The following is a 25685-nucleotide window of genomic DNA, read 5'->3' on the forward strand; positions in this document are numbered from 1 at the left end:
TGCATGTACAACAACCATTTAAACTAGAGAAAAGGGAAGAAAAAAAAACATAATTAGACACGGCACGTGAACAAATAAGCTAAACCCATAAATAAAGCAAAGCAAAATGAACATTCATAAAAAAATTGTAAAAAATGTGCCACTCTAAAAATAGAAACACGATAATCCTATATTTAAGAAACCGTCACATAACACAGATTATATGATAAGCACAATACTTGATAGTTTTGACATGTTAAAAATTAATTAGGTTTTTTTTTTAAAAAAAAATAATGTAGAAAAAAAGAAAAATAAACAAGGCAAGGTCATTAAACATTTTTTTTTATTGAGAATGTGAATGCAATACTAAACATTTTTACATAAATTTTACAGTGCTGACTAGAGTAACTAACTTTTATGTTAAGCATCATATAATGGACCACCAATGAGATAATATTGAGTAAACTTTAGAACAACATGCTGAAAGAGTTGGAACAACTTTTCTAGTCAATAAAATAATTAATTTTGAAGGAAAAAAATTCAGATGCTCAAGTGTGTCACAAAAGTATTGTACAGATCACAAGTTTATCATGACAAACTTCAATTCGAAATTATCAAGTCCTCATCGTATCAAAGAAATCAAAACATTTATTAATCCGTCATATATAACTACAAATCAGGCATATAATCTCCAACAACAACACAAGTAATTAAGAGGGTTTATAACAACCAATAGAAATTTTTTTACAAGATAACAACCAAGATTCACCTAGTTACAGTCACATCAGTCACCAATTCAGCAACAAATAATAAGATTAACTCCTATACAGCAGCAAAAACCAATAACCTTATGGATCTCTCAAATAATTAACCAAAATCATTTACTTGTTAATTACTGTAATAATCACTAATCAAATGACATAAATCAGCAAACAAGTATCTAATCAGTGGCTACCACTCATAAGCAAGCTACAATTTATCACATTTAAAATAATCATCAAATGCTTCATAATCACCATGATCAGTCCACAAGCTCAACAAACAAGCCTATAAAATTAGAAATCACATATAATCTAAGAAGCGTATTCACTTAATAACATATAAACAAGAAGATTCTACCTGAGTGAAGCTCAAATGTGTTTTTCATACAACCAGTTATACTAAGTATAGTACTTTAGCACTCAATTTGCTTAACATCCAAATGTTAATATCAACTATGGAAATTTCAATGATCTTGGACAAAGACAACTTTCTCAAAGAAACTCATGCTGTGGATTTAGTCTCTTTAAAATCAATTATCTATCATCCGTATTATAGTTAGCAAACTTATTTAACATTTGTTTAACTAGAAACTAAATAAACACACATTTCAAACGGATCATAACAATTAAAGATCGAACAGAACCTAAAACAATATAATGATTTAATGTCTTAAAGTAGATGAAAGTGGGGCTAAATATCAATTCATATTATGTACCATTACTCAAAACATTCTATTTCGATGAAAAAAATTTCACAAACTTTAAATTTATTAGAGAATAAGTCGAGATTGGGTACAAAGGAAAGGAAAAGAGTCGCAAGAAGCGGCAGGAAAGGAAAAGAGTAGCAAGAAGCGGCTGGAAAGGAAAAGAGTGGCAAGAAACGGCAGAAGTCATATGTTACAACCAGATGACAACAACGACATAAAGAACAAGAATAACAATCCTATAGGCCTCTGATAGTGCCACAATTCGTACAAATAGGCGCGCTTCTATTTATACAATTGTGATCCTACCATAGGACACTTGCTCCATATTACACAGATTAAACCTAAGCTCTGATACCACTCTGTCACGACCCAAAATGAGTCATGACTGGCGCTCAGGAAAATAATCCTATAGCAAGCCTAACATAGTCAAATATAAGTTCAATAAGCAAGTACAAATATTTTACAAGTTCTAAAATAAATAGTTATATACTTTTAACAAAAAATTAAAATAACTAAGAATGGTTGGTCCTGCCTGTGACATATGGAGCATACACTTCTAGGAATTCGACAAAGAATAAGTACTCATTGCAGACCGTTACTCTTGAATAGAAAGTCTCACACAGTCAAATATTTGTTCCTGAAAAATATTTTTAGAAAAACGGGGTGAGTTTTGCAACTCAGTGACCAGACAATACATCTATAATCAACATGAGACTATACAAACATTATCATTAAAGTAATTTTAATTAGAAAATAATAGTTGATAATAATAAGTGAATCAATAAGGGAGTTCTCATACAGAAATCAAATCAAAAGTCCACACTTGGGCGGCTCCACCTCTATGGGTAGCCCTTTCCTCTTGTGTGTCCTAACAGAATAACAGATCTAACGTGTGGCCTACACGTTAGGCTAGCAACACCCCTGCTAGCTGGAGTCTGAGTTAGATGCATCTAAGTTAACGTCATAACCGCCGTTAACTACGGTTTTCTAATACGAGCCTCCCAAACCAATTCAAAACATATAATTTCAAATACAACAAATATTTGATCTTTCAAATATATAAGGTATCGAATCGAATCGAATCAAATCAAATTAAATCATACTTTTTCATCAGAAATCTTTTCTCAATCATACTTTTTCAACCATGAGAGATTTCAAATATATTTCACAATTTTTAGAGTGAGTATCAACAAATACTTCAATGCTTCAAAAACAAATATTCAAATAAAATCAAACATTTTAGAATAATGCAAAACTTCATCAAAAATATATATAGTCTCATGTATAGTTTCCAAAAGTATAAACTTCATAAAAATGAGTTATTTAATTCTAATAAATCAATTATTTTAATCAATTCAAAACCGTTCAAAGCAAATATAGCTATAATTCAAAGATCATAATAGATATCAAAATAATTGTAGATGCACAATCAAACAATCATAAATGTAAAGCCTACTCACAACGTAGTCCCTAGGGACCGAAGATACCAAACCCAGAGTGCCAAATTCAAGGTAAGGAGGATTGAAGTGGAATGGAACGAATGAGCGTAGAATTTGAACCGGAGTAGCGACAAGATAGAGCTGGCTATAGTTCTCGATTGTTAAAACTATAATCCGAACGCACCGACGGAACCTTTCCTCTCAACCCGAAATTGCGGCAGCCACAACCTCAGCTCCAAATCACTTTCTCAGCAACTACAACGACTCGGACTTAAGGGAAACAAGTAGCGGCAGCACCGGTGGTGGTTCCGGCAACAACAGCGCCATACCCATTGACCAGAAACCCCGACAGCGGCGGCGGCAGAAGAACGGCGACCTCAATGTGACTTTCCAGCGGCCAGAGGTGCAGTGGCTCTTGCGGCAGCAGCGAGCCACTCCAGCAACCCCTTGTGCAAGCTCTCTTCCTCCGGCAGCGACCCAGACGGTGACGACTCTCCACGGACGGCGGCGGGCCTTCGGCGGCAGTGCAGCTCCAGTGACGACGGTGCATGGCGGGACAGCGTTCCTCTCTTCCTCGAGCTCTCCCTCTCACTGGCGCTCAAGGACGACGGCGAGGGTGGCTTCAATGGCGGCGGTTGCAGCTCGCGATGACAGAGACGCTCCTCCGCGACGGCGCAGTTGGCAACGATGGGCATGAACGGCAGCAGCGACCTCCCTCTCTTCTCCGCGTCAGTGTAGGTGCGTGTGTGTGGGGATGAGCGACGGCGTGAGGATGAGCGAGGGGAGTGCGTCCATGAGTGTGTGTTTCTACGAAGAGGGTGTGGGAGGAGTGGGGGTGGGAGCTCGACGGCTAGTGAGGGACTGAGGGTTGAGAGAGTGTTTTTGTGTGATTAGGGTTAGGGAAAAAGTAAAGGAAGAGTGGCCCACAAATTTTTTTTTTTTTTTTTGGAGCTATTACAAAGAAAGAAAGCAGTAAAGAATTGGTATAAAAACAATGATGAGAGAACAGTTAAGGTCTCAGAGATGTTTACTTTTCAGGATTAAAACTTCTTACTAACTATTTTAACAATGAGTGATTCATTCTATGGCAAACCATAAGTGATTAAAACCTAATCTCTTAGAGGATTAATCTCCTCTAATCTTACTAAAATGCCATAGACAAGGTTAGTTCTTTCAGATCAGAGGGTGAAGTTCAGAAAACTAATTTAGCGCCACAAAAATCTCAATTACCTAAAACTGACCAAATTTTATGTCACATATCTAATCAGCACAGGTAGATTGTAGTTTAGGAGGGGTGTTTTCAAGTTGTAGCCCAAGCGAGATAACTTTCTCGAGAATCACAAGAGCTCGTGTAGAATAAGGGGTCATACTCTCGTTCCAGCCCAGATTCATATGATTAAGAACGAAAACAACACCTTATAATTGAATCAAACATTAATTAAAATAGAAGAGTAATAATATTAATTCATAGAAATAAACAAAGCTCCTAACCTTAATCAGGAGGTTTAGTTGCTCATAACTTTACAGAGAAAACTGAGTTAAAAGTAAAGAAGAAGATTTGTCTCCCAAATCTAAGTGATCTCCTCTTTAAATAGTAAAATGCTAAACCTAAAATATGTTTTTTTTTTTTAATTAAAAGTTACAAGGATAAGATGAGATAAGTTAAGGAGTGCTAAAATCCACTTTGGGACCCACTTGGTGATTGCTTCGGTTTCTTCCTGGCGTTCAGCACCAATCTGGGCGTTGAACTCCCATAGGGGAGGGGTGCTTCTGGTCCTCTGCTCCCTGGCTGGCGTTGAACGCTAGTTTGGGTGTTTAGCCTGGCTAGTTACTCCTTTTTGGGTGCTAAACGCCACGCTCAATGTTTAGCGCCAGATTTGGCAGTGATTCCAGAAGAAAACTATAAAGTATCATATATCGTTGGAAAGCTCTAGAAGTTAGCTTTCTATTGCTATTAAAACCGCATCAATTGGACCTTTATAGCTCAAGTTATACTCGTTGAAATGCACGGAGGTCAGGGTTGACAGCATCTGCTATCCTTTCTTCGTCTTTGCACATGACTCTGCCAAATTCGCCTAAAATTCATCTAAAATCGTATAAATATCACAAAAACTCAAAGTAGTATCCAAAGATAAATTTTTGCACTAAAACATAGTAAAACTTAATAAAATCTAACTAAAAATAATGTAAAAATAACTAGAAAAATGGTATAAGATGCTCACGCATCACTTGATAATATAGAATTTGCCGTAGCCAAGTGTAAATTGGCAATGATATTTTTCTCCATCTCTTTCCACTTGTCATCAGGAGTGCCGGTAGGCCTGCATTCTATTAGTTATAAGCAATTCTTCTTTCTTACAATTGCCTTGATCTTTAAGTTTCAAAGGAAAAAGTTATTTGACTATTTCCGTTGAAGTTCTCGATCTTAAATTTTGTTGCCATAGTTCTGGCACCAACTTGCTCTTTCTAGAGAAAGATTAAGAATCTAAAACTCTGATACCACCGTTAGAAACCATAGTTAATAGAGATAAAATAACACAACGATAGATGGAACAAAACAAGAATATAGACAATAGTGAAAATAATATGACAAAGTAGTGAAATTATAATCTCTCACAATACATAGAGAAGTCTATATACTCTCTTACGTATTATGGAAATTCATACAAAGGAATTACACATATGAGAGACGTTACTATTTTTCTCTCTAAGTTTCACTCACTAATTTTATGCAAAACATGGCATATATTATCAAATTCCTTAACCCCTAGTATTTTGTGGAGGTGTATATTTGGTTTACAAGTTGATCAAGTTGTGTACAAATTGCATAAGTGTGTGTACTAGAGTCTTCTTTGACATTCATCTTTATCAAGTTCTATGATAAGTTGATAAATATCAACTTATGTAACAACTCATTCTTTGATTAAGTCAAATATTGACTAAACTAACTTATTTTCAAATTGTAAATTTTGACTAAAACTTTGACTATACAAGTTGGACAACTTACAAGTAGTTTCATGAGTCTTCTATTTTGATAAAAATCATTTGTATCATATTTGATTTTAGACAAAGCTTAAATTCTATAATGTTTGTTCTTTAATTTTCTTGAAACTTCATCATACTCTACTTGCATTACTTGTAACCTCTAGCCATTTTTGTTGACTTCAAATCAAAAGAAGAATTTTACTTCTTTTTTTCACATGACTTAACCATCCTACCAAGCTAACATCAACGGAAATATGACTTGGATCAATTGATCGATGTCGGGTGATTAACTCCAGAAGCATTACTCCAAAGGAGAAAACATCTATTTTTTTGTTAGTATTCCACTTGAAGCGTATTCTGGAGCCAGATACTTGCAGTAGCAATTTTAATTTTGTTCTTGCTTTTGGATCATAACAAACTACGTAGTAAGTTCAACTTAGTTCTTACCCTACAGTTTCCATCACTCTAGTGTAAACATCTATTTTTTCCTTATTTTTCCAGTAAAAAATATTTATTTTTTTCAAATAACTGTTTAAAATGTTTACCCTTATCATTAGCTTTTTTTAATCATGTTTAATACAAAGTAACTCAAAATTAAAGTTCTTCTAGAAAAATCAGGTGTCCACCGAAAGAGTCTATGGGTGAATCTTAAGAGTCACTGAAATTATTCTATTTTTTGTTGCTTTTAATAGAGTAAACAAAAAATTAACTATTTGATATTTTTGTCAAGCAAAATTCAGTTTTTATAAATACAATATTAATTTTGTTTTTTCATCGTTAATTTTGTTAGTACCCAAAATTCTAAATCTTTGATAGTTAAAATAATGATTTATTCTTTTAAAATTTTTAAACTACAAAACGGTACATTTTTAATTTCTTTGGGTTTAGAGGGAAAAAAAAAAGAAATTATGATTAAATATCTCATATCTTTTTAAGATTCAATAAAATATAAATTAAATTAAATTTATTTTATTTTATTGTCTACTTATTTACTACTTGTGTGTTTGCTAACCAGCATTAGGTTAGAAAAAAGGAATCAATGTTTTTGGAAAGGAATTGGCGCATGAATCGCATTTACTGAAGGAAAGTAACAGATTGCAACAGTTGATACATAAATACCACATGCATTTGTATTGGATTACAGAAGGCATAGTTGAGGCCTGAGGGACACACACTGCCAAATGATTCTGATTCTCTGAGTTTCAAGTAGGTGTCTCACAGGAAAGGGGGCTTGGAATTTGGAATCTGCCGCTGCATTTTTACTAATATGGAATCTCCTGTTCAGTAACACTTGTTGTAGTACATTAAAAAAGAGTTTAATTAATATACACAAACTAATATTATTAAGAATTTATCTATTTTGTATTTTTAGTGTATATATTAAATTTATAAATTAAAAAAAATTAATTAAAAATATAAAAATTTTTAAATTTTTAATACATTTATTCTGTATTTATTAAATAAAAACATTTAAAACTTTTCATTAATAATAAGTTTATCATATACTTTTAAAACATATATTAATTAAACCTTATTTCTAAATGTCAGTATAAAAGAGTTTAATTAATAAATATTCTAAATTTTAAATTCTAAAAACATATATTAAAATTATTATTAATGAAAGTTTTATATTTTTATTTTAACAAATGAAAATAAATTTATTAAAAAATTAAATCTTTTAATTTTTATTATACGAATTTTTTAATTAACAATTTTGAAACACATATTAGTTAAGGGTTTAACTTACCTGTACCATAAGAGAACAAGTTAAAGTTGTTAGTAATAAAAAGTTTTAAATATTTTATTTTAATAAATACACCATAAATATATTTAAAATTTAAATTTTGCATTGTTTTTTATAAAGACTTTTTTAATTTGTAATTTTATCATATATCCTAAAAATATATGTTAGCTAAATTCATTAGTTAAAATCTGAATGGAATGATAAAACATTTATTACACCATAAATTAGCAGCAGTATCTAATGACATTTTAATATTTTCACTTTTCAGATTCTGTTGGGGAGTGCATTTTTTATTTTTTATTTTAAAAAAATAGTTTCTAAATGATTGAAGTGATAATTAAATTTAAAAAGTATTTTTCTAACCAATATTATAAAATAAAAAATAGAATTTTTCCAAAAATTATTATTGATAAAAAATATTATTTCAATAAATATATAACAAATACATTAAATATACTTTTTTATAAAAGTAATTTTTAACATAGCTAAACACAAAAATTTTAAATTTAGTGAAAATTTAATATCAAAGTATTAGAAAACGAAGCGTGTAAACGGAAGCCTAATTAAATTTGAAGAATTAACATTGAAAAAAAAAACACAAAATATTTTATAATATAAACAAAGTTATAAATATTTATAAGTTATAAGTAAATTAAAATATTTGACTATTTATCCCTGTCTTTGACAAAAAATAGAACATTTTATAACACTCTTCTTCTAGTAATAACTATCCATTTATCCACTTTATTTCCAAATCATAGAGAAATCACAATTGATTTTGATTTCTTCGCACAAGAAAATTGAATTAAGTGTTATTGAGAGCATTACCAGTAATTGCTACGGCTAATTCAGTAATTCTCCATCATAGCATTAAGTAAATTATTAAAGTAGGAAGATCTTTACCAATAAATTGTTTTCATGTACACCACAAAAAATCAAATATCTATCTAGTTGCCCATACGAACCAACCATCTATCAATTAGTATTCAAGTGTAAATGTGTAATATGTTGTAAAATAAAAGAGATATATAAAATAAAGATGTATAAATAGAAGACTCTAGTATTAAAATAATTAGCTCAATAATAATTTATATATATATAATAATATTATATGTTGTATTGTGTATATATATACAAAGATAGAAAGAAGTATTAAAAATAAAGACAGAGAGAATCGCATTTGTTTATTGTTACAATCTCAATATAATAAAGATGATTAATATTGCTATTAATATTATATGTAAAGAGTAATAGAAAATAGAATTTAAAATACTTATAAAATAAAAGAAGAGAAAGAACTATAGTAGAAATATAAAGAGAAGAGTATTTGATTGTAACATAAAGAGAGAGTATTTGATTTTATTATTGTTGTGTATATTCTCTTGCCTCAGATCATGCTTTTATAGGCAAAGAGAAGTTTACTTTTCAAACTACATTTATTTCTTTCATCCTAAGAACTTGTTCTCTTCAACGTAGAAAATGGGTTGCCCATTAAATGGACATCCATTCTTATCCTTTCCTAGTCACAACACTCCCCCTTGGATGTCCATTTAGGATTATGCCTCGTTAAAACCTTACTAAAGAAAAACCCAATGGGAAAAAAACTTTAGTGAAGGAAAAAGAGTACAAAATCCTTTGTGATGAGAACTGCCTCATTAAAAACCTTGTCAAGAAAAACCCAATGGGAAAAAAACTTGACCAAGGGAAAAAGAGTACAGTCTCTCCCTCTTGCTGACATCATTTAATGTCTCGAAATCGGCGCATCCCAATCTTATGTACCAATCTTTCAAAGGAGGATTTTGGGAGTGACTTTGTAAATAAATCTGCCAGATTGTCACTTGAACGGATCTGTTGGACATCAATTGTCCCTTGATTTTGAAGGTCATGAGTGAAGAAGAATTTGGGAGAAATATGCTTTGTTCTATCACCTTTGATGTATCCACCCTTAAGTTGAGCAATGCATGTTGTATTATCTTCAAACAGGACAGTTGGAGCTATCTTATGATCAATCAGTCCACATGATGACAGAATATATTGAATCAGACTCCTCAGCCAAAAACACTCACGACTAGCTTCATGAATCGCCAGTATTTCAGCATGATTAGAGGAGGTTGCTGCAATCGTCTGTTTCGTGGACCTCCATGATATAGCTGTACCACCATATGTGAACAGGTATCCTGTTTGAGATCTCCCTTTATGTGGATCAGACAAGTATTCAGCATCTGCATAGCCAACTAATTGTGACTTGGATCCATAGGGATAAAACAAACCCATATCAACCGTCCCATGAAGATATCGAAAGATTTGTTTGATTCCACTCCAATGTCTTCTGGTTGGAGAGGAACTATATCTTGCTAGTAAATTCACAGCAAATGATATGTCAGGTCGCGTATTATTAGCAATATACATTAGCGCTCCAATGGCACTAAGATATGGTACTTCAGGACCAAGGATATCTTCATTTTCTTCTTTAGGACGGAATTGATCCTTTTTCACATCTAAAGATCTTACAATCATTGGGGTACTTAATGGATGTGACTTATCCATGTAAAATCTTTTCAAGATCTTTTCTGTGTATGTTGTTTGATGAATAAAGATCCCACTTTTTATATGCTCGATCTGCAGGCCGAGACAAAATTTAGTTCTTCCAAGATCTTTCATCTCAAACTCTTCCTTTAGAGTTTTTATAATTGTTGGAATCTCTTCAGGAGTCCCAATGATATTTAAATCATCAACGTACACAGCAATTATAATGAATCCAGAAGCAGTTTTCTTTATGAAAACACACGGGCATATATCATCATTCTTGAAACCGTTTTTGGCCAGATACTCAGTAAGACGATTATACCACATTCGTCCAGATTGCTTTAGACCATATAAAGATCTTTGCAATTTGACTGAGTATAACCCTTGCGAATATTCATTGGATGGTTTAGATATCTTTAGTCCTTCGAGGACTTTCATATAGATATCCCGATCTAATGAGCCGTATAAATAGGCTGTTACCACATCCATTAAATGTATATGCAGTTTATGATATGCAGATAAACTGACCAAATAACGCAATGTTATCGCATCCACTACTGGGGAATACGTTTCTTCATAATCTATACCGGGCCTTTGTAAAAAACCTTGTGCCACAAGTCGGGCTTTATAGCGCACAACTTCATTTTTCTCATTTCGTTTTCTCACAAATACCCATTTGTATCCAACAGGTTTTACATCTGCAGGTGTACGGACTACAGGTCCAAAGACTTCACGTTTTGCAAGTGAGTCTAATTCAGCCTTCATGGCTGCTTCCCATTTTGGCCAATCATTTCTTTGTCGACATTCTTCGACTGATCTTGGCTCAAGATCCTTACTTTCATGCATGATATCTAATGCCACATTATATGCAAATATTTCATTGACAATTGTCTTATTTCGGTCCCATTTCTCTCCTGTAAAAACATAATTTATCGAGATCTCGTCATTTTCACAATTTTCAGGTACCTGAACGTCTTCTGGCGTTATATCAGAATTTTGGACAACTGCAGGTGTCTTTACTATGTCTTTTTCAACAGGAATCATATTTACCTCTTTTCTCTTTCGAGGATTTTTGTCTTTGGAACCGACAGGCATGCCACGCTTCTGGCGTGTATTTGCTTCAGTGGCTATTTGTCCTACTGGGACATCAATTCGAATTGGGACATTTTCCGCCCTGCCACGCTTTTGGCGTGAATTCGCTTCAGTAGCTACTTGTCCTACTGGGACATCAATTTGAATTGGGGTATTTTCCGCTGGTATATAAGATTTGGTTATCCTCTTTGTATCGGAAAATGCATCAGGCAATTCATTTGCTATTCTTTGCAAATGTATAATCTTTTGAACTTCTAGTTCACATTGCGCTGATCAAGGATCTAAATGCATCAACGATGATGCATTCCAATTAAGTTCCTTTTCAGGAAGCTTATTCTCTCCCCCTAATGTTGGAAATTTTGATTCATCAAAATGACAATCCGCAAACCGGGCTTTAAACACATCACCAGTTTGTATCTCAAGATACCTCACTATAGAGGGAGAATCATATCCAACATATATCCCCAATTTTCTTTGGGGTCCCATTTTGGTGCGATTAGGTGGTGCAATGGGAACATATATTGCACACCCAAATATTCTTAAATGGAAAATATTTGGCTGCTGGCCAAAAGCTAATTGTATAGGAGAGAATTGATGATAACTCGTTGGCCTCAAACGAATAAGTGCTGCGGCATGTAAAATAGCATGCCCCCAAACCGAGGTTGGGAGATTTGTTCTCATAAGCAAGGGTGTAGCAATTAATTGGAGACGCTTAATAAGTGATTCTGCTAACCCATTTTGTGTGTGAACATAAGCTACTGGATGTTCAACACTTATTCCATTAGCCATACAATAAGCATCAAAAGCTTGGGAAGTAAATTCACCAGCATTATCAAGACGAATTGCTTTAATTGGGTTTTCTGGAAATTGTGCTTTTAATCGAATAATTTGAGCCAGTAATCTCGCAAACGCCAGGTTGCGAGAAGATAATAAGCACACATGTGACCATCTCGAAGATGCGTCTATCAGGACCATAAAATATCTAAAAGATCCACATGGTGGATGAATAGGTCCACATATATCACCTTGAATCCTTTCTAGGAATTCAAGAGACTCAAATCCAATCTTTACTGGTGATGGCCTTAAAATTAACTTCCCTTGAGAACATGCAGCACAACAAAATTCACTAGTTTTAAGAATCTTCTGGTTCTTTAGTGAATGTCCATGAGAGTTTTCAATGATTCTCCTCATCATGGTTGTTCCCGGATGACCCAATCGGTCGTGCCAAGTTATGAACTCATTTGAGCTAGTAAACTTCTGGTTTACAGTGGCATGTGATTCAGTTGCACTAATCTTGGTATAATACAACCCAGATGAAAGTGAGGGTAATTTTTCTAATATAACTTTCTTATTTGAATCATGAGTTGTTATACATAAATACTCATGATTTCCCTCATTCATCGTCTCAACATGATATCCATTTCGGCGAATATCTTTGAAACTCAACAAGTTTCTCAGAGACTTGGTAGATAATAGTGCATTATTTATTATAAATTTTGTTCCTCCAGGAAACAAAATTATAGCTCTTCCGGAGCCTTCTATCACATTGCCTGAGCCAATAATAGTGTTAACATATTCCTCTTTTGGCACAAGATGGGTAAAATATATATCACTTTTGAGAATAGTGTGCGAACTTGCACTATCCGCAAGGCATACATCTTCATTACATATCCTTGCCATTCTCTTCAAAAACAAATAATAATAAAATGAGTAGTATGCACAGTTAAATTGAATACTTGATCAGAATTATTTTCTAAGAAACACTGTACATAAAATAATGTCATATACCAAAATTTTATTTTAAAATTTGACACAATTAATAATTTCAAAATTCATAAATATCAATATTTCATTATTTATGTACATCACATTTGAAACTTAAATACATAGAAAATAAAACTTTAACAATAAATTTTTTTTTTACATTATTTATTTACATAGATACTTCACAATTTCACATATTAAACTATTCCATCATTGATCAAATGGCTAATATTTCCTTCAGGGTCCTCAAAGAAATCAGATACATCATAATGAGTGGTGGAGTTCTCAGCATCATTTGAAACAAAATTTGTTTCCTTTCCTTTGTCGTTCTTTTTCAAAGATGCCTGGTAAAGATCGACTAGGTGCCTTGGGGTATGACAGGTACGTGACCAATGGCCCTTTCCACCACAACGGAAACACTTCTCCTCGGTTGATTTATTCTGCCCGATATTCCTTTCTTTGTCCCACTTCTGGTGAGATCCTCTCTTTTGAACATAATTCTTTTTCCTTCCATAATTTTTCTTATTATTAAAACCTTGCCATTTACCTCTTCTGGGGTAATTTGCCACATTTACTTCAGGAAATGGGGCAGCGCCAGCTGGACGCGCTTCATGATTTTTCAATAACAACTCATTGTTGCGTTCAGCAACAAGAAGGCAAGAAATTAACTCAGAATATTTTTTAAACCCTTTCTCTCGATACTGCTGCTGCAGGAGCACATTCGAGGCATGGAAGGTTGAGAAAGTTTTCTCCAACATATCATGATCAGTTATTTTTTCCCCACACAATTTCATTCGTGAGGTGATCCGAAACATTGCAGAATTATATTCATTTATAGATTTAAAATCTTGTAAACGCAAATGCGTCCATTCATATCGGGCCTGAGGAAGTATCACCGTTTTCTGATGATTATACCTTTCTTCAAGGTCTTTCCAATGATCTGCAGGATCTTTTAATGTAAGATATTCATTTTTCAACCCTTCGTCAAGATGACGACGGAGAAAAATCATGGCTTTAGCTTTATCCTTCTGGGATGCATTATTTTCAGCCTTAATGGTATCTTCAAGATCCATTGAATCAAGATGGATTTCAGCATCTAATATCCATGATAAATAATTGTTTCCAGATATATCAAGAGCATTGAATTCAAGATGAGAGAGTTTCGACATAATGAAAATTTGTTACCTAAGTCTTCCTAAAAATTTGATCAGAGTCTCGTGCTGATAACGTGTTGTAAAATAAAAGAGATATATAAAATAAAGATGTATAAATAGAAGACTCTAGTATTAAAATAATTAGCTCAATAATAATTTATATATATATAATAATATTATATGTTGTATTGTGTATATATATACAAAGATAGAAAGAAGTATTAAAAATAAAGAAAGAGAGAATCGCATTTGTTTATTGTTACAATCTCAATATAATAAAGATGATTAATATTGCTATTAATATTATATGTAAAGAGTAATAGAAAATAGAATTTAAAATACTTATAAAATAAAAGAAGAGAAAGAACTGTAGTAGAAATATAAAGAGAAGAGTATTTGATTGTAACATAAAGAGAGAGTATTTGATTTTATTATTGTTGTGTATATTCTCTTGCCTCAGATCATGCTTTTATAGGCAAAGAGAAGTTTACTTTTCAAACTACATTTATTTCTTTCATCCTAAAAACTTGTTCTTTTCAACGTAGAAAATTGGTTGCCCATTAAATGGACATCTATTCTTATCCTTTCCTAGTCACAACATAATATTCTTTGTTTGCATTTGTTATTTAATGTCTATTTATTTGTTCGTGAGTTGCGACACCAACTAAATAAATGGTACCTGCTTATACAAGGAATTTTTTATATAGATATTACTGGAAGTAAAAAGTAAGAATCATAAAATTATGGGTCATCTAGTGTACAGATACATTTTGGTACATATTTACAGATTTTTGTTTTTATTTGGTTGTTTATTGATTTAAAAGCGTATCACTAAAAGTGTTACTTAGAGAAAAAGTGTTACCCTTAATCGTTAACTTGGCTCTGATACCAATTTTTAACATTCGACTTTTCTTTCTTTTTCGAAATTAATTCTTCATATTTTACTTCAAATAAGATTATAATTTGTATAGATTCAATTGGTGGTGCAAATTTATAATCTAAAGTATTGACCATTTCTATTATTTTTCTTGTGTGATTATTTATTATTAGTCCTTGATTCTGATTTTTATAGTTTTTCAATCTTGTTTTAGTTTATAATATTCTTTTTTGCATGAATTATTGTATATAAAATCTTTTATTTGTTTGTCTTTTTCTTTAATATAATTTCTCAAATCCTCAAGAACTTCTTTTATTTCTACACTTTCTGTTGTTTCTAAATATCTTTTTAATTTTTCAACTTCATTCTCCATTTTTTCTTTCAACAGTTTTAATTCTTTTAAGTCATGATATGGTTTTTCAGGCATTTATAAATTTTTTAAGTTTAATTCCAACTTGTTTATATTTATTCTTATTTCTATCCTTTTTATTATAAGGTCATCAATTTTGATCTGAAGATTATTTAATTCCCTTTTATATTCCTTTATTTTACTTTTTAATTTTTCTGCCCTTTTTCTTTTTATTTTATTTTCTGGTTTTTCAATCTTTTTATGCTTCATTATTTATTTTAAAATTTCTGCAAACTCTATCATTGATTCATCACTATTTTCCAGAGATTCTATTAATTTCTCTAGCTCTTCAACTTCTCTTTTCAACTTGTCATAAATTATTTTTAGAGCTTCAAATGCCCTTTGATTTATTCCAGAAAACTGTAAATAATTTAAACGATTTTCTCTTTCAAAGAGCTCTTGTTTCTTGTCTTGATAAGTTACATATATTTCTTCTTTATTTATTGTCATAATTTAGTGTTTAGGGTTTCATTTAACTTTTCGACCTTTTTTGTTAATTCTTTTATTTCAGAATTTTCTTCTTTAATTTTTAACTTAGATAAACTTAAAGGGCTATTAATTTTAGATTCTCTTATTTGGAAATTCGATGAAACTAATTTTCCTGATGGTTCTTTTAATAATAGAACTGAGTTTTCAATAGCTTTATATTTTGGTATTTCTGTTTTTACAATTTTCTGAAATAATTCATCGACATAAATTCTTTCTCTGTTTTTAAATATTATACTATGATGGCTATTTGTTAAAGTATAATTTATTGCATATGTAATTGAAAATGGTTCATCGTCTTGTTCCATTAGATTCTTTCTGTGAAATTTATAAGCTAAACTTATAAATCTTCCAAGATTTTCAGTTGATAAAGGTATAGCATATCCAAGATGAGCATTGAATTTAACATTTACGTTTACCAAGTTTCCATGAACAATTTCAATTATTTGATCTATTGGATCATCAGTAATTCTTTTGTCACAGATTGCTAAGCTTATTGGTGAATTAATTCCTTTCATATATGTAGATTTGATTAAGACTTGTATAGTACTAATATGAATCCATCCAATTTTAGATCTTTTTTGTTGATCCTTAATTTTCTCAATCTGTTTACTCAATTCTTCATCATTTATCAAAGCTATTTCAAGTTCTCCATTGGCGGATTTTATCTTTATAGGTGCTTCAAGTTGAATTTTTCCATAGTATATTATATTTTTTCTATTAAAAACTTCTTTTAAGAGATTTTGTTTATTAAAGTTTTCATTTGATTTGAGATTTAATTCTGTTTTTAGAACAGCTTGTTTTTCATTATCTAATAAAGCAGTTAATCTATAATAATCAGATTCTTCTGTTAATTCTAAACTTTCTAAATAATTCATAATTTAAAGATTAAGATGAAGATATACCTTTTTGGAGAAAACTTCCTTTATTTAGTATATTTTACATAAGGTGTTTTTATCTCCAGAGGGGAGATTGTAGATGCTAACTCCAGAGGGGAGTTTAGAATTATTTTTCCCTAAGGGAATTCTTCCTCAGATTATAGAATCGCCTTGGCAGCTTCCTCCTTGCTCTCCTAGCATATGAGTACTCTTAGCCTCCTACTTTCTATTGTCTGATACTTCTACAATTGCCTAAGCAACCTATTTATAATAGTTGGGTTTGATGGACAATTCCCATCCTTACCCTTCTTATGACGTCATTGCTTACGTCATTGTTTGTTCTTTTGCACCAGCTACATTGTTGGTGCTCTATGACCTAAGTGCTTACGTCACTATGCAATAATGTTGAGAGATGCTTCAGATGCACTATCCTCCTCTTTTATCATGTGACCCTCAGATGCATTGTCTCCTTCTTTCATCATGTGAGTTGATTCCGTTTCATTATTGTTTTCTTCAGATATCTCTGAGGCACATAGCTGGCACTTGTGGTCTTCTCTGTCTTTTATTAAATAGCAGAGATTCCTCTTTATCCCTTCAGGGAGCTTTTCTAAAAGTCCAGATAAGTTGTAGAATGCTGATTCAAATTCCACCAAGAGTCTCATCTCTCTTTCTTCAATTTCATTTCTTTTACTGGACACAAGCAGAGTATTTCTACTTTTATAATTAATCCTTGTGTGAGATTCCTTCGTTATTTTTTGAGTTCTTTCAAAGACCCTTGCTAATGTGCTGGCTAACCTTCCTTCATGACTGTAAATCGTTAAATCTTGAATCTGATCAATTGGTTGAAAATTTTCTGGGAAGACGGACATGAATATTACTTGGTGTGCTGGAACCAAGTATTCTTCTTCTTCATTAAAAATAGGTTGACTGTATGTAAATTTTAGGGATATATTCCTTGGATTTACATTGTCAATCATATTTTTAAATCTCTTTACTGCATCAACGAATCCTGCAGGAAACTCACTAATAATTTTTAGATCATTAAAAATTAAAATTGTATCAATTAATCCATATTGAAAAAACTGATAGGTGTCAGATGGGGAAGCATCTGGGAATATAACCAGCTTTGTTAGCTGTTCTTTGGCAATAGGATAATATTCCAAAATTGCCCTTTTTTCTTCAGTCCAATTCAGGACTATGTTAAGGGTTTCTCTGAGATTTGATCTACAGACCCTTTTCTTTTCCTTGATTTCAGCCCTTGTAGGAATGTTTCTTATTATCCCTGTTCTCTGGGTTTGAGCTGGAGCTTTATCTGCTCTTTTTAAGGTTTGCTCTGGATGGAGAGCTTCATATTCCCTGAAGGATTCCTTTGCCTCTTCCAGTGTTAGAAACCCTCCTTTATGAATTAACCTTGATTGATGTGTGAATGGTGCTGCTTTTTCCCAGGCATCATATACTCCTTTCATGGGGCCATTATAAATTACATAATATTTTTTATCTTGGGTGAATTTTTTAATGATTTCAGCAATTGTTTTATTTTCTGAAATTTTTTCTTCACCTGATTTGTCCACCACGCTTAGCTGGCTGAACTCTGATGGTTTTGCTTGTTGTGTTGATTTCATTGCTTCGATAGCCTTCTTGAGAGATTGGATTTGTGTCCTTATTTGCTGACAATGCTTGCATTTTTCGAATTCTTGCTCATATTTTTGAATTTCTTGATCTAATGCATTGTAGACAAACTCCATTCTCTTGTTAATGTATCTGCAATAACATTTTTGTCACCCTTAATATATTCAATTTTTATTGGATATTGTAACAAAAATAATTGCCATCTTACCAATCGTCCATGGTTATAATCAACTTTTAAATTATATCGTATGAAACCTGTTAGGTAACTTGAATCTGTCCTTAATGTAAATTCTCTGGGTAGTAAATCAATTTTCCATTTCTTAAGAGATTTAATTGCTGCTAGAGTTTCCTTTTTATGAGTGGTATATCTCTGTTCTGTTGGAGTAAAAGTCCCTGAAATATACCTGCAAAGTAATTCCTTTGGGGAATCTTTAGAATCTAGTGATTCTTTTTCTTGTTCCAAACTTTTTATAGCTTTCTTAACTTTTAGACATCCTGACCAGGTTATGTCTGAAGCATCTGTTTCTACTATTAAGTAGTCATTTTCTTCTGGAATATAAAGTTTTGGAAGTTTTTCACATAATTCTTTAATCCTTTGAATTTGCATACTATTTTTTTCATCCAATTTCCATTCTTTTTTAGTACTTATTTTTAGAAATAAGCTTTTAGTGTATTCTGTTATATTTTTTAAAAATCCTTGATCAGAAATATAATTTATACACCCTAAAAATCTTTGTAATTGTTTTCTATCTTCTATTTTATTAGGAAATAAATTTACCTTTTCTAGGACATTTGGCTGAAGTTTTAGCTTTCCCTGAGTGGATAGAATTAATCCAAGAAACTCTATTTCTTGTTTTGCTATTCTTGCTTTCTTTTTACTAAGAACGAATCCTTTTTCTTTACATCTTTCTAAAACTATTAATAATTTTTGAAGATGATCTTCTCTATCCTGTTTTGTAAAAATTAGTATATCATCAATGTACACTAAAACAAATTCATTTAACTCTTTTAGATTTTCTTCCATAAATCTTTGATAAATACCTGGGGCTTGTTTTAATCCGAATGGTAATACATTCCATTCATAGAGCAACACACTTGTTGATTCTTTTGTTGGGCAAGTAAAAGCAGTTAATTTCTTTGTTTCTTCGTCTAAACGAAGTTGCCAATATCCTGATTTTGCATCAAGAGATGAAAACCAAGTTGTTCCTTTGATTTTTTCTAAAATAGAATCTTTTCTTGGAAGTTTATGAGCATCACCAATAGTTGCTTCATTCATCTTCTTATAGTTAATAACCATTCTTCGTTTTTCCCTTTTAATTTCATTATTGTTTTCGACATAAAAGGCTGGAGCCGCATGAGGACTTTTACTTAATCTTATAATTCCTTTTTCCAAAAGATCTCTACATTCTAGTGAAAACTATTCTCTATCTCTTGCGGAATAAGAAATTTTATTTGGAACATTTATCTCTTTTGTAGGATCTTTTAATTTAATACTTACTAATTTGTTATTTGTATTTTTAATATCTAAAGGATTTTCAGCACAAATTTCATCCAAAAGTTCTTCTATCTTTATTTCAAGATTATTTTTTGGGATATTTATCTGAAAGTATAAATTTAAATAACATGTCTCTAATATAGAAAATATTTTAAATTTTAAGATCTTATCTATAGTAGTAGTTGGTATTTTTATACGTTTTGATTTTTGATCTATTGAAGAATCGTGTGGAGCTTTTAAAACTATATATGTTAATTCTTGAATGAATGGATGATATAGCTTTAAAAAATTATTTCCTATGATAAAATCCATTCCAGAATCTAACATATATATAGATGGAACAATGAACCTATAATTTTGAATAAAAATTTCAACCATCTCTGCTTTTTAGTTAATTTTATGTATTGATTTGTCAGCTATTCTAACTCTTAATGGTTTCTTTAATTTTTTCCAATCAAGTTTTATATTTGAACTAGCAAAGCATTGTGTTGCTCCAGAATCTATGAAACAAGACTTAGCAATTTCTATTTGTTTAGTAAGATCCTTTTTATCCTTCTTTTTCGGACATTCATTTGCATAGTGTCCTTCTTCTTGGCAATACCAACATTTACAATTTTCTTTTTTATTCGGGCAATAGTTATTTCTTTGTCTTTTGTTTTTATTATTATTTTCCTTTCTAAAATATCTCTTTTTTCTCCAGTTTGGATAGTATTTTCTTTTTCTAAATTGATATTTTCTTTTTCTTTGAAAATTTTTATTAAGACCATATTTTTTAGGTATCTCTTCATTATCTTGACAGCAAATTCTAATTATGTTTGCAAATCTTTTTTGAGTTGCTTCTTGCATATAACGTTCTTTTATTTCCTCTCTTATTGCAGAGGTTGCTCCACCAAAGTTATTTTCAATTGTTTCTCTATTTATTTCTCTTATAAATCTTCCCATTATAAATTCATTAGCAGGATATGGAAGTTTTGTTATATACATACTAAGATAATGATTTTTATCTTCTTCTTTTAATTTGTAATAATGTATTCTATATTCGCATATATAAGACTCCACATTACATAGATCATATATCTGAATATTAGCTAAATGGTTTTTTGCTTCTTGATATTCTTTATTATAAACTTCTTGTCTATGATCTATAATATTTTTTTCCAAAAAATTCTTTATATAGAATCATCATTATATATAATATCTTATCATAAGCTGTAGTTTTTGTATATTTTGAATCTTTATTTGTAAACCCTTTTTTAAAAGCATAATTATCAAAACCTGTTTCCCATTTAAATTGAGATTGATTATCCTTAGATGTTCCAGCTTCATTTTTTACTTGTATTGGAATTGCTGGTTCTTCGTCACTTGAATAATCTAGAATGTGTTCTTCATTTTCTATATTGTCAGAATTTACTAATTCTTCTTCTATTTGAAAACCATGTTCCATAATATTATTTTCTTGAGCCATTTTTAATTGTTTAAAAAGCATTGTAACTTCTTCTAATTTTTCTTCAATATTCATAATTTCAATGGTGGTTTTACTTTTAAGTCTGTTATGTTGATTATATTTTGAAATTTTTTTTCTTTGGGATTCTCTTTTTCCTTATTTCTTTGAAATTTTATGGATATTAATATTTCTTCAAGCATATCTACTATAGAATTTAATCGTGGGTTAAAAGTATGATAAAGATGTGGGGAATCATTTCCATGGTAGCATTTTTTAGAAGTTCCGTGTGAAAAATAAGTTTTTTCAGGTTTTTGAAGTCCTTCAATAAAACTTATAGTAAAATAAAGATTTTGAGAAAAATCATTTTGTATTGATTTTAAGAATTCGGTGTCATTACAGTTAACATTAGTTAAAATCATTAATTTTTGATCTATTAATTTTGATAATTTAATTATTTCTTCTCTTAAATCTTCTAATTTACTTTTTTCCATTAGGTGACACTTTTCTTTGTGAAGAGTTATGGTTTAAAGTAAAAAATGTGGCTTTTAGAAAGTGTGGTGTAAGCAAATCTTTAAATCTGTATGACTTTTTGATCTGTATACTAAAATTCACCTAAAATTATATAGGAAGGAGTTCATTATTGTCACATCAATAAATTAAGGTTTTATTATATATTTAAATATTTTTGTCAATTAAATTTAATTAAATTAGTGTAAATCTAACAAAAATCACTCACACAGTATAAGTGTGAATCATGCGTGTTTTTTTTTTTTTTGCATTTTTTTTCATACGTCTTCTTTTTATTATCATTCTTTCTTTTATTGCTGTTATTATTGCTATTCTCTTCTTTCAAGTGGTTAATTATTACCTCTTTTTATTTATTTTTTTATTTTCTATTTTTTTTATTTTTATTCTTGTTAAAATAGTAAAATAAGAAGAACTATAAAAGAGTAAAATAAGAAAGCGAAAAAAAGAGAAAAAAAAAAAGATGATGATGAAGGAGGAGAAAAAGGGGGTGCAGGGAGAGTTTTAAATTGTGGAAGAGAAAAAACAGAAGTTTTGAATTGTGTAGAATTTATCCGTAAAATAGCACCAAAATTTTTAATTATGATATATGAAGTTTCTTAATCATGACACAAATTTTTGTTAAACGATGAAATAAGAATTATGAAAATGTGAAATAAAAATAAGAAGATAATCATGATGATGATGAAAAAGAGATGAAAGAGGAATGAAAATTTTAAATTGTGTAGAATTTGTTAAAAAAATAACACTAATATTTTTTAATCATAATACAAAAGATTTTTTAATTTTGGCACCAAAATATTTTAAAGATTTTTTGAACCATTTGTAAAAAATTGTATTATTTTCAACAATTTTTTTGTATCTTTAATAAAAAAAATTCATGTTACTTTTAAATTTTAATATTGTTAAATTAACAGTATAATATTGAATAAAAAAAATAATAATAATGATGATGAAAAAAATAAATAAATAAATTGAGTAAACAAAAGAAGAAGAGGAAGAGGGAAGATATAGTCATTACATGATCATGATGATGAAAAAAAAAGAAAAAAAAAACCAAAACCAAAACAAACATAAAAGGTGTGTAGTAATTAGTAAATTTAATTTAGGTCAACTCAGTTAAAAAAAATTAATTGTCTGATATTTTTGTCAATAAAAATAATTCATTTTTAATTTATTTAAATACATAAATCTAATATCTACCTTTATAATTTTTTAAACAATTATAAATGTATCAATTGTATATTCTTTTCAAAATACAAAAGTTTTAAAAACTTATGAAAGTGCAGCATACTGTTGGTAATTATGTGTCGTCCACCGAAAATACAAAAAGGGAGCAAGGAAAGCAGTGTGAGCGATGGCGATGGGGATGGCCATAGGTACTTGTAAGCAAAAGCCGTGAACGTGAAAGCAGGGATGAGTGTGTATGTTTGGACAGAAATGGGGCCTAGTTCGAATTCGCCACATCATCTGGATCATGCATTTATTGCTTGAAGGAAGCAGTTTTTTGTCCGTATCTCCTCCCTCGTTAGTTGTTGCTACATCATCCTGTGATCCAATCCCCAATAATCAACTCTTTACTATAATCTCGAAAACGCACACTTCTCTCTCTCTCTCTCGATAAAGAATTAATGGAAAGCAAAGATGGTGGTTCGGCGGCAGAATCATGTGGGCAAAGCAAGAGTGGCCTCAACAGATTCACACTTCTATGTGCTCTTCTGGCCTCCACAAATTCCATCCTCCTAGGCTACGGTCAGTGTCAGTAATAGTCTATATATATTATTTATTATTTCAATTGATTTGAATTATTGGATGCAGATATTGGTGTGATGAGTGGGGCAGCCATGCTCATAAAAGAGAACCTGAAAATATCGTCGGTGCAGGAGGAAGTCTTGGTCGGAACCCTAAACATCTTCTCCCTAATTGGCTCACTGGCCTCCGGCAAAACCTCCGATTTCATTGGAAGGCGCTACACCATAGTCCTTGCCGCATCAACCTTCCTAGTGGGCGCACTCTTCATGGGTCTCGCCCCATCTTTCCACTTCATCTTGGCCGGAAGAATTGTCGCCGGCATCGGCGTCGGCATAGCCCTCATGATTGCACCTCTCTACACGGCCGAGCTATCCCCCGCCATGAAACGTGGCTTCCTCACCTCCCTCCCCGAAGTTTTCATAACTCTTGGGATCCTCCTAGGCTACGTCATCAACTATTCTCTCACGGGCCTCCCATTGAACATTGGCTGGAGGCTCATGTTGGGCCTGGCGGCCGTACCCGCGGTTGCCATTGCCTTGGGCGTCATAGCCATGCCCGAGTCCCCACGTTGGTTGGCCATGAAAGGAAGAGTGGATGATGCAAAGAAAGTTCTGCTCAAGATCTCATCCAATCCTGACGAAGCTGAATTGAGGCTCCGTGAGATAACCAAGGCTGCTTCCTTGGTCACTGGCCCAACTGGAAGCCCAACCTCGGCCCATGTTGCTACTTCAGGAGATTGGGCTGGGCAGGGTGTTTGGAAGGAACTTCTAATAAGGCCCTCTTGGCCCGTTCGGAGAATGCTGATCTCCGCCATAGGGATCAACTTTTTCATGCAGGCCTCCGGCAACGATGCCGTCATATATTACCTCCCGGAGGTGTTCAAGGCCGCCGGGATTAAAAGGAAGAAACAGCTCTTTGGAGTTAATGTGATCATGGGCTTGTCCAAGAGTTCATTTGTTTTGATTTCCGCACTCTACTTGGACAAGTTTGGGAGAAGGCCTCTTATATTGTTGGGCTCGCTTGGCATGGCGGTTTCCTTGTTTAGTCTGGGCCTTGGGTCGAAGTTTCTTGGGGAGTCAAGTAGGAAGCCAGCTTGGGCCATAGTGTTGTGTGTGGTGGCCGCGTGTGCTGATGTGTCGTTCTTTTCAATTGGGCTTGGGCCCATAACATGGGTGTACTCATCAGAGATATTTCCAATGAGGCTGCGGGCCCAAGGTTCAAGCCTTGCGATATCGGTGAATAGGTTGGTGAGCGGGGTGGTGTCGTTGTCGTTCCTCAGCATTTCTAACAAGATAACGTTTGGAGGGATGTTCTTTGTGCTGGGAGGGGTCATGGTGGTGGCTACGCTTTTCTTTTATGTATTTATGCCTGAGACTAAAGGCAAGAGCTTAGAAGAAATGGAAACACTCTTTCAGGATAGTGCTAGTAATAACAATAATAATAATTGTAATAAGAACACTGAATTGGAATTGGTTAGTGTGACTGGTGATTAAGATTATGATGCCTGCTGCCTGTGCACCAAATATACCCCAAACCTAATCTGATTTTCTTTTACTACAACAATAGACAATAAAAATAAAATTGGTGTTTGCGTGTGTAGGTAAAAACTAAAAAGACAAGCACACTGTAGTATACTATTACTATCACAAAATGTCAACGACATGTATGATGTATAGGATTGACATTAATCCAATTCATATGCCTAACAGCACTAACAAATTTACCTTGTGTTTGTGTATTTACTAGTTTTTAGTGGTTACTCAGAATAATGTTTTAGCTTATGGACCTCAAATCACTGTTTTGTACCTTATGTGAGCGAAAAAGCCTTAGCCTTAGCCTTAGCCTTAGCCTTAGGGTGGGAGATATGTCTGCAACTCTGATTGCTTCCTTGCTGGGATTTCAATTTCAAAACTTTAAAACATGGAATAATTATTGTATCTCCACTTGTGTTTCATGAAGCATCAAGTGTCAAGAGTTTTGGTCACGGTGTCATTTTTTGTCCAATGCCCTTGTCTCGTGCCGAATATATAGTAATATGT

General features: G+C 32.1%; 1 protein-coding gene across 1 annotated transcript; it reads left to right on the top strand.

Moving 5' to 3' along the window:
- Positions 1–23152: 23152 nt before the first annotated feature.
- Positions 23153–25144, top strand: LOC112738109 (probable polyol transporter 6). Its single transcript, XM_025788403.3, has 2 exons — positions 23153–23646; positions 23713–25144. Exons 1-2 carry the CDS (start codon positions 23526–23528, stop codon positions 25137–25139), a joined length of 1548 nt encoding a protein of 515 aa, XP_025644188.1. The 5' UTR covers positions 23153–23525; the 3' UTR covers positions 25140–25144.
- Positions 25145–25685: the final 541 nt, after the last annotated feature.

Source organism: Arachis hypogaea, chromosome 13 (assembly GCF_003086295.3).
Source record: "Arachis hypogaea cultivar Tifrunner chromosome 13, arahy.Tifrunner.gnm2.J5K5, whole genome shotgun sequence".
In the NCBI taxonomy this organism is placed as follows: domain Eukaryota; kingdom Viridiplantae; phylum Streptophyta; class Magnoliopsida; order Fabales; family Fabaceae; genus Arachis; species Arachis hypogaea.

What these genes read in the sequence shown, in the direction of transcription:
- LOC112738109 (XM_025788403.3), top strand. Translation starts at nt 23,526, where the DNA reads ATGGAAAGCAAAGATGGTGGTTCGGCGGCAGAATCATGTGGGCAAAGC. An exon ending in TTCCATCCTCCTAGGCTACG is followed by an intron (nt 23,647 to 23,712) that starts GTCAGTGTCAGT and finishes TATTGGATGCAG; the next exon opens with ATATTGGTGTGATGAGTGGG.